Source organism: Octopus bimaculoides, chromosome 26, assembly GCF_001194135.2.
Source record: "Octopus bimaculoides isolate UCB-OBI-ISO-001 chromosome 26, ASM119413v2, whole genome shotgun sequence".
Lineage (NCBI taxonomy): Eukaryota > Metazoa > Mollusca > Cephalopoda > Octopoda > Octopodidae > Octopus > Octopus bimaculoides.
This window is the reverse complement of record NC_069006.1, coordinates 12,093,739-12,104,861: the sequence shown is the minus strand read 5'-3', so window position 1 is coordinate 12,104,861 and position 11,123 is coordinate 12,093,739. Positions and strand designations below refer to the sequence as shown.

The window sequence follows — 11,123 nt, the reverse complement described above, 5'->3', positions numbered from 1 at the left end:
CTTATGATCGTGAGGTTGTGAGTTTGATTCCCGGACTGGGCTGCGTGTTGATTTCTTGAGCAAGACATTTTATTTCACATTGCTCCAGCTGTAGAAATGAGTTGCGACATCACTGGTGCCAAGTTGTATTGGCATTTGCCTTTCCCTTGGATAATATCAGCGGTGTGGAGAGGGGAGGCTAGTATGCATGGACGACTACTGGCCTTCCATAAACAATCTTGCCTGGACTTGTACCTGGGAGGGTAACTTTCTGGGTGCAATCCCAAGGTCATTCATGACCGAAGGAGGTCTCCTCCACTGATGCATGGTGCCTGATGCATGATGTCAATGATCAAAAAGTCCTTTGGTGGCACAGTCTGCATGGATTCAGTCAGTATATAAGAAATAATGCAAATCGTAAATATAATAAATTCAATTCTTGAAAATGAGGAACGTCAGGTATGGATTTAGAAACTCTACCACTCTAAACCAACTATAAAAAGCTAAGAAAAAAATCTGAAAAATCTAAAATGAAATCAAACATGCATGTGTGTGTGTGTGTGTGTGTATCTATATGTTTGACAAAAGAGATGGAAACTTTGAAAAAAATTTTTCTGCCAAATTTGAGGATTGTAACCTTCCAAATTTCTCAAACAAATTTCAACTATGAAAGAATCCTTTGCATAATCAGGTGCTAGAGAATTTCAAAGACTTTAGCAGCTCATTAACACACTGGACAAAATGCTTAGTGACATTCCATGGATCTTTATATTCTGAGTTCAAATTCCACTGAGATCAACTTTGACTATATATATATATATATATATATATATATAAGGTTGAGGAGGGTATTGGATTTAACCAAACCCAGGAGGATACAGGTAATACCGAGTAAGGGCTGTATACCGACTAGTTTGCCCCAGTCGTTGTATGAACAGGATTGGGGATTATAAGTCGTGTATTAGCGTGTGTATATGTAAATATAAATATATAAAAATATATACACATACATACATACATGCATATACACATACACACGTGTCTATTATATATATATATATATACATACACACACATACATATATAAATGTTATCCCATTCCGTAACAGCCAGTTGCCACATTCCATACTGCCATATTAACTCCATTACATGCCACCACCACCACCACCACCACCACCACCATATTGTTATCCCGCTTTCAGGCCATCTTAGTGTCCCTCTTCATATTTCCATGTTACCTTATTTTACATCACTGTTTTTCCCTTTTGTGCCCCCATGTTATCCCAGTGCAGTATATTCAGTTTTTGCTTCTCTTTAACTGCCCCACAGGCCTATGAACATTGGAAGAAGAAAACAGGAGGTAAAGAACAAACACTGCCAGGTCTCTCCTCCTACACTCCTGAACAAATGTTTTTCCTCAATTTTGCCCATGTGAGTATCTCTTCCTTCCTTCCTTTCTCTATTTTTGTCTGTCTGTAGTTGCATTCCTCTAAGTTAAAAAATTATCACTCTTGTTATAATTGTTGTTGCTGTTATTATTATTGTAAATGTATATGTATATGTATATGTATATGTATATGTATATATAAATGTACATGTGTACATATATATATATATATATATAAGGTGAGCTGGCTGAATCGTTAATATGCTGGAGAAAATGTTTAATGGCATTTCATCCATCTCTACGAAGTCACCTTTGCCTTTCATTTTTTGGGGGGTCATTGAAATAAGTACCAGTTGAGCTCTGGGGCTGATATAATTGGTTAGTCCTCTTCCTTAAAAAATTTCTGGCCTTTTGCCTATAATAGAAAGAATCATTATTAAGGCAGCTAACTGGGAGAATTGTTAGCATGCTGAACAAAACGTTTAGTAACCTTTCTTCTGTGTTCTTTACAATCTGATCTGAAATCCTGCAACGTTTTTCTTTCATCCTTATGAGGGTTGATAAAATGAAATGCCAGTCAAATACTGGGGTCAATGTAATCAATTTGCTCTCTCTCCCCTCAAAACTGTTAGACTTATGCCTAAATCAGAGCCCTTTATTTAGGGCATTGATTGTCAGAACTGTGTTTACACATTCAGATTTGGTGTGTATATATAAAAGATCCTGTATTATATATGTTTGATTATCTACTGTTTGTGTTTATTCATCTAGATTTGGTATAGTTGTATTATACACACTTGACTATCTACTTGTATTATACACACTTGACTATCTACTTGTTTGTGTTTATTCACCCAACTTTTGTGTGGTTGTATAAAATATCCTCTGCTTTACACACCTGATTACCTACTGTTGTTTGTGTTTATTCCCCCAATTTTGATTTGGTTGTCTAAAATAATCTATATTATACACACCTAATTATCAACTGTTGTTAGTGTTTATTCACCTAGATTTGGTATTATATAAAAAATCTTGTATTATATACACCTGATCATATACTGTTGCTTGTGTTTATTCATCCAGGTTTGGTGTGGCTCAATGCGTCGAGAAGCTGCCATTAATAGAATTCAGACAAACCATCACAGTCCGGGAAGATTTAGGTTTGTTTGTTACTACAATGTTCTTCATCTTTTATCAACATAACTTTATCATCTCCACTCACTTTCTCTCCCTCTCTCTGTTTATCTGTCTGTCTGTTTCTCTCACTCTTTCTTCTACAATAGGTACACATGTATATAGATAGAATGTCTGTGATGTCAGAGATAAGAATATGGAAAATTAGTTGCTGTGGCAATGCTGTTCCATAGATACCATTCTATGTCATTTTCTTTCTCTTGCAGAGTCATTGGTCCACTGCAGAATTCTCCAGAATTTTCTCAAGTCTTCAACTGCAAACAAGGATCCTATATGAATCCAGAGCAGAAATGTACAGTATGGTAGTGTGAGAGTGGATGGTGGTAAATTTGTGTGGAGTCATGTATTGGATGGCAATGTGAGTAGGTGGGTGGAGTTATATCTGTATTAAATTGTGTAAAATATGGTAATGTGGGTGGGTGGAATTATGTCTGTGTAAAGTTGTGCATAGTATAAAAGTATGGGTGGAGCTATATCTATGCCGATACAATGAGGGTGAGTGGTGTTACATCTGTGTTATGTCGGGTATAATGTGGTAGTGTGGTAGGTGGAGTTATGTCTATGTAGAGTTGTGTACAGTATGGTTGTGTGGGTGGGTGGATGGAGTTATATCTGTGTAGAGCTGCTGTATTGAATGGGAGTGTGGCTGGAGCTACACCTGTACAGTTGTCGTACAGTATGGTTATGGGGGGAGAGTTATATCTGTGTGGTGTTTGTGTACAGTATGGTAATGTAAGTGGAATTATATCTGTGTGGTGTTGTGTATAATATGATAGTGTGTGTGTGGAGTTATATCTGGATAGAGTAGTTGTGCAGCATAGGATGGAGTTATATCTGTTGTCTGTTGTTGTTGACGTTTCAACACTGCTTCCTTCTTCACCCAAGAGTTTTGTACATCTGGAGGATTTGTGTATCTTTAGTTGTATAGTAGTCTGTGTTACCTCTCACAATTGACTCTACCTCTCTCCCCTCTCTCACTCTATCACCTCCAGCAGTGGACTGTTTCTACCACTTTCTCTCCTGTATCAACATATTTTAACACAAAGTAAATCTTAATATATGTGTGTGTGTGTGTGTGTGTGTGTATGCGTATGTGTGTGTGTACATTCGTGTGAGTGTGTATACATGAGCACTGTATACATTATTATTATTATTATTATTATTATTATTATTATTTGATTGTTATTCTGCAATTTAACTCGGGTTTTGTTGGAACTCCTGGAGTTTTGCATGAGTAGTGGACTTGCTACCTGCAACCTACAGTACCATGCTATCTGTACTTTCCAACTACTACTACTACTACTACTACTACTACTATTATTATTATTATTATTATTATTATTATTATTATTATTATTATTATTATTATTATTATTATTATTATTATTAAGGCAGTGAGCTGGCAGAATCATTAGCACACTGGGTGAAATGCGTAGCGGTATTTTGTCTGCTGGTATATTCTGAGTTCAAATTTTACTAAGGTCGACTTTGCCTTTCATCCTTACAGGATCAATAAAATGCAGTATCAGTTAAAAAATCAATATCTGGGGTCAATAAAATTGACTAGTTCCTCATCTCCCTAAAATTGCTGGCCTTGTGCCAAAATTTGAAACAATTATTATAATTAAGGAAGTAAACAGGCAAAATCATTTGCTCATGCCAAAAATGCTTAGCAGCATTTCCTCTAGCTTTTTACGTTTTGAGTTCAAATACTGGTGAGGTCAACTTTACTTTTCATCCTTTAAGGGTTGATCAAAGAAAAGTTGCAGCCAAGTGCTGCGGTCAATGTAATCAACTTGTCCCATTTTCTTCTATTTGCTGACCCTCTACCAAAATTATAAAGAATTACTTATTATTATTATATATGAATGTAATTATTATTATGTGTAATTAATGTGTTGCCCTCTACATCACTTCATTAACACACACTTCTCTCTCTCTCTCTCTTTCTCTCGCCCTCTCACATGTGCACACACACACACAATGCTATGTAGACCTGCTGATTGAAGAATAACTCAAGGTATATACAGCAATGTATGTTTATATTTCTGTATAAATCTCCAGTTGTTTTCTATAATTTAGTTTGTCTAAATATTATATACACATAGATATGCATGCATATGTATGTATGCATGTGTGTGTGTGTGTGTGTGTGTGTGTGTGTGTGTGTGTGTGTGTATACATACATGTATATATATTAATGTCTATCTTTATGTCAAGTTCTAATAAAGGCGATTTAACAGTAAACTGAAGAATTACTCTATATTCTCTACTTTCTTGTAGAGTACATATCTATTACACTTTGAAAAGAAGAAGGGTGACAGTGACTTTGAACTTTTGGTCTGCAAGTTGTCATCAGACAATCCAACGAAAGCTAGCAAGCTGAAACTTCAAAGTTGCTGTCACCTCTATTCTTATAAAGTATATAATTAATATATGTATATGAAATGAGTTTGACTCAGCTTCACATTTAAAGTTTTGTGAGTGCAGGGCGTGGCAATATTATTAGATGTTTAGAGTCAGAGTGAAGATAATTTAAAAGAAATTTGAAATGGCTTCTTGGTAAGAATATTTAGGCTTTCATTGGTTAGTTCAGGTCATGTGGTTGGCTTAGCTACATTAGCAATATTTGTTCTTTTCATCGGATGCCCCAGGTTAAGCAGAGGCACCAGTTAGTATTCTGTAGATTGTGTTATTTCAGCTTTAACAGTTACCATTTGGGAAGGTATCTAATTTGATAACTGTTGAATTATGTATGAATTTGCATCACCAGCACAGGGGATAGCATGTATATGTGTATGTATGTGTGTATGGATGGATAAAGAAACAGACAAAAAGGTGTATGGCTGTATATACACATATATAAACAGATATAGGTATATATGAACATACACATACTTTAGGAAGGATATCTAGCCATAAAAACCATACCAAAACGTTAAATACTGCTGCCACTGCTGATATATATATATATATATATATATATATATATATACACACACACACATATGCATATACATATATGTATATATACATATATACCAGTGCTAATAGTATCAGTTGTAGCCACTATCAAGACTGAAAATGTTGAGAATCATTCAATATTTATGTTTATTTATGAACTGCTGAAATTTTCAATCACATGATCTTGTCAAACAAATGAAACAGCCATAAGACTGTACAGTTTGCAATGAAACAATGTAATACATATAAATGATTATGGTTGACTTTGCCTTTCATCCTTTTGAAGTCAATGAAATAATAAGTACCAATTGAATACTGGAGTTGATGAAATTCACTAGCTTTCTCCTCCTCCAAAATGTTCAGGCCTCGTGCCTATAGTAGAAAGGATTTTCAGAATAATAACAAGACCAAAATTGATATTTTGACTGTATTTAATACACATGTATGGAGTAATTATGTAAGATAATCACTATGTAATACTACCCTCTTCAGTCAACATAAAAAAATATACGTAGCTCAGGTTACCAGCTGGAAGGACAAAAACATGAAACTGACAGTACTGGAAATTACGAACCTTTTGGAAATAATGTATTTAAGAATACTCTCCATTTATATATTGAATTCTATAATTTATTGCTTCTCGGTGAATGAACAGAAATTGATATATATATATATATATATATATATATATATATATATATGAGTGTGTGTGAGCATACGTTATCATCTTAACTGTGTTATATCACAATCTCATCACTCAGTTTTAAAATAAACTCAGATTCTTACCCTTTATCTAAACCCTCTATTTTTCATTTGATTCTTTCATAACAAATTTTTTATATATATTTGGGATTTTTTTAGACAGAAAAGAAAAAGGAAAACATACTCAATAGCTTCATTTGCTAAATTTATACAAATTTCATTGAATCTTGGTGTGAAATTGCATTTCCTGTAAAACCCATTTTTGTAATGAGTTAGCTTGGTATATGATGTTTAATGTATTAAAGTTTGTCTGTTCTACCATCTGTATTTAACGTGTTACCAAAAGATATTTACATTAATATATATAAAAATATAAATAATACATGAAGCAATGTATATATTTGTTCTGTCGAGTTCTTTGGCACCTCACACTTGCAATGTTTTTATTTTTGTTTGTTTTTGTTCCTCAAATTCCATGTTCTTGATGATAATAAAAGTAATCAAACAATTCAATTAAAATATACTCTTGTTTTTACACATTTTTTCTTAAGCTTGAAATAGCAATCAAGTCTCTTGGAAATCAAGCACTATTATCTTATGTAAAGGAAGGACACGCTGGATAGTGTAGATGGCCTGAATAAATGATGGCATGATTACAACTGGACCCCCTTTTTACATTTTCTATTTTTTTATCACTGGTGTTTTATCGATCTGGGCTAAAATGGAGTCACACAACAACATTCTAAGTTTAAGATAATGAAAATCACCCTGATGGAATGTATATATACATACATACATATATATATATAAGTAAACATTTGAGCCTAATTTGATACAGTTGTTGCAGAACCAGTGAATGTATCTCTGATGATTTGACAATGCAATTGGATTATGTAGTTTGTGTCATTGATAATCACTTTGTTAATGAAACACAGGAAAACTGATGTAACAAAATATTTTACAAACTCTTGTTTTGTGTTAAATATGCACATGCACACACACACACATATATATACCCATCTTTGTATCACTTAATGCATATACACTGTTCACAACCTATCGTAAAAAGGATATCATTATCATTATTATTATTATTGTTATTATTATTATTATTATTATTATTATTATTATTATTATTATTATTATTATTATTAAAGCAGTATTGTAAAAGAGTTGGATAAAATGCTATGGAGCATTGATACTGGGTCTGTGCATTCTGAGTTCAACTCTCACCAAAGTCAACTTTGCCTTTCATTCTTTTGATGTCAATGAGACTAGTACCAGTCAAGTACTGGAGTCAATCGTAGTGACTTGCACCCTCCCTTCAAAGTTGCTGGCCTGAGGAAGAATTGTCATTATTATTATTATTATTATTATCATTATTAAGGTGGCGAGCTAGCAGACTTGTTAGTACACCGGGTGAAATAATTAGCAGCATTTCATCTGTTGTCATGTTCTAAGTTCAAATTCAGCTGAGGTTGACTTTGCCTTTCATCCTTTTGGTGTCAATAAGATAAGTACCAGTTGAACACTGGGGATCGATGTAACCAACTTACCCTATCCTCTGAAATTGCTGGCCTTGTGCCAAAATTTAAAATCATCATCATCATCATCATCATCATCATCATTATGATTATTATTATCAAGGTGGCAAGCTGGCTGAACCATTAGCATGCTGGACAAAATGCTTAGTGGCATTTCATCTGTTTTTACGTCCTGAGTACAAATTTCCCCGGGGTTGACTTTGCCTTTCATCCTTCTGGGGTTGATAAAATAAGTACCAGTCAAGTATTGGAATTGATGTAATCGACTTGCCCCTCCCCTCAAAAAACAGCTGGCCCTGTGCCAAAATTTAAAACTATTATTATTATTATTAATAATAATAATAATAATAATAATAATAATAATAATAATTGTTGTTGGCACTCCATCGCTTACGACGTCGAGGGTTCCAGTTGATCCGATCAATGGAACAGCCTGCTCATGAAATTAATGTGCAAATGGCTAAGCACTCCACAGACACGTGTACCCTTAACATAGTTCTCGGGGATATTCAGCATGACACAGTGTGACAAGGCTGACCCTTTGAATTACAGGCACAACAGAAACAGGAAGAAAGAGTGAGAGGAAGTTGTGGTGGAAGAGTACAGCAGGGTTCACTACTATCCCCTGCCGGAGCCTTGTGGAGCTTTAGGTGTTTTTGCTCAATAAACACTCACAACGCCCGGTCTGGGAATCGAAACCGCGATCCTATGACCGTGAGTCCGCTGCCCTAACCACTGGGCCATTGCACCTCCACAATAATAATAATAATAATAAAGTAAGCATATTTATTAATAAAGAAACATTCCCATTGTCATCATTATTACTATTGTTCTATTGTTATTGTTGTTTTTCTGTGCTACGCTCATCTCCTGAAATCTTTTTATGTCCTATTCTATTGCTACGTGTCCATTCTGAGCCACTTTGTGTTATTTAATAATAAACTCTACTTTTATTTCTACACATATAAAAAAGTAACCCAAAATATTTCTTATTTTTAAAACATTAAACAAAAGCTTTTTCTTCTTCATATCGTGTTCCTTTTACACTTCCTCCCCCTTCTTCTCCTGTTTTCTACCTCTACTTTTTCAACTATCCTGTATTTCTTCTTCTTCTTCTTATTATTATTATTATTATTATTATTATTATTATTATTATTATTATTATTCTCTTCTTCAGCCTCTTTCTACTTCTTCCCTCTTCTTCTTCTTCTTCTTCTTCTTCTATTTATAAGGTTGTCACGGAAAACATGAACTAATTTTCTTGATGATGTGAATAACCAAAAACCAAAAATAAAAGAAGGATTTTTAAAGAAATGTACCTTAAATGAAATTCAAATAAACTCATAAAGTATAAAAATATTTCACATCTGCTTTCTTGGTTTTCTTGGTTTTCTTGGTATTGATCTTTTTTCTATAGGTGAGATCAAAGAGCAAAGATATTAATTTCATTCTATCCATGACATTGCCTTGGGCCTCTGTTGTTATTATTTTTATCATTATTATTACCTCCGCCTTAGCGAAGGTGTAGGTGTTGTTTTCAGTCATGTTTGTTTGTCCGTGGACAAGATATCTCAAGAACTGCTGGATGGATTCTGATGAAACTTTCAGGGATGTTTGGCCCCGTGACTGGCATGAACTGATTAGATTTTTGGATTGATCTGATACCAGACAAGGATTCTGGATTATTTTCCCTATTTTTTTAATTAATGTTTGAGAGCAGTCGGGTTCATTTTTAGTATTCCCATTTGTGAGAGCAGTCGAGTTTATTTCAGATATTCTCATTTTAAAAATCAATTTTTACTAATCATTGAGAGGATGTTGATATTGCCTTGGTGGAGGTTTGCATTCTCTCAGGGCTCTTGTTATTATTATTATCATTATTATTATTATTATTATTATTATTATTATTATTATAAAGGTGGTGAGCTGGTAGAACTTAGTACATTAGACAAAATATTTTGCTGCATTTTGTCTGTCTTTACATTCTGAATTCAAATTCCACTGAGGCTGACATTGCCTTTCATCCTTTCAGGTTTAATAAAATAGTATCAGTCTAGCCCTCTCCCCAAATAATTTCAGGCCTTGCGTCTATAGTAGAAAGTATTATTATCATTATTATGTGAGAGAGCAGTGCATGCCATCAAGGTGACACTGGGGTAAAATACATGCAGCTCAGTATACCCATCATAACTATCTGTCTGATAAGGGTACACCAGGCACATGCATCACAACCATATGTGCTTCACATGGTCATCTCATATAAAGATAAACAGATCATGACCTTGCAGGTGGGGCCCAGTTAGAATTTTCGTCAAATTGAGGAGCCCATCCTGCTCAAAAGGTCCCTGAATAAGGGTTGTTTAAGGATGTTGAACAAAACACCCATGCTTCCACAGGTGAATTATTCAAACTCCAAAGAGTTCCTCTCAACACATGGCTATGATGCTCTTCCACTATTTCTGCGCATGATCAAAGATGCACATATTGTCAGCCACTAAGGCACATGCTCAACTCGTTAAGGTCAAGCAAATCTGTGGTACTGAGCAGAATATCTGCTGTAACCCATCTTTTATACCAAGACATGATGACACTTCCAATCAGTTAAGATCAAAAGCCATGATTATTATTATTAAGGTGGTGAACTAGCAGAATCATTAGCACACTGGACAAAATGCTTAGTGGTGTTTCATCCATTTTTATATTCTGAGTTCAAATTCTGTCAAGGTTGATTTTGCCTTTCGTCCTTTCGGGGTCAATAGAATAAGTATCAGTCAAGTACTGGGATCAATGTTATCAACTATCCCCCACCCCACAAATTCCAGGCCTTGTTCCTATAGTAGAAAGGGTTATGTTCTGAGTTTCTGAATTCAAATTTCACTGAGGTCAACTTTATTTTTCATTTTTTCAGGGTCAAGAGAATAAAGTACTAATCAAGTAATGGGGTCGATGTAATCTGTTTACCCCGTCCCACAAAATTGCTGGATTTATGCCAAAATTATGAAGACTACTACTACTACTTCCACTGCAAACCCACTGAATCATTAGACTGTCAGAAATAAAATGCCTTGCAAGGTCAATGAAATAAAGTACTAATTAAGTACTCAAGTTGAGTACTATTAGCCCCTTCCTCACAAAATAGTTGGCCTTGTACCTAAATTAGAAACAATTCTTCTTCTTCTTCTTCTTCTTCTTCTAGGCAGAGAGCTGGCAGAATCGTTAGGATGCTAGGCAAAATGTTTAGCAGCGTTTCGTCCACCTTTACATTCTGAGTTCAATTCCACAGGGGTCAACTTTGCCTTTCATCCTTTCGAGGTTGATAAATCAAGTACCAGTGAAAGGATTATTATCAATAA

General features: G+C 34.6%; 1 protein-coding gene across 1 annotated transcript in view; it reads left to right on the top strand.

Annotated features, from left to right (window-relative positions):
* The window catches only part of LOC106877475 (neprilysin-4), a 105,876-nt gene extending 99,129 nt beyond the window's left edge, over positions 1-6,747 (top strand). The window contains exons 20-22 of the mRNA XM_052976910.1: positions 1,267-1,410; positions 2,450-2,526; positions 2,767-6,747. Of these exons, the coding sequence (XP_052832870.1) occupies positions 1,267-1,410; positions 2,450-2,526; positions 2,767-2,866 (321 nt within the window). The 3' untranslated portion in view covers positions 2,867-6,747. The remainder of the gene's footprint in view (positions 1-1,266; positions 1,411-2,449; positions 2,527-2,766) is intronic.
* Positions 6,748-11,123: the final 4,376 nt, after the last annotated feature.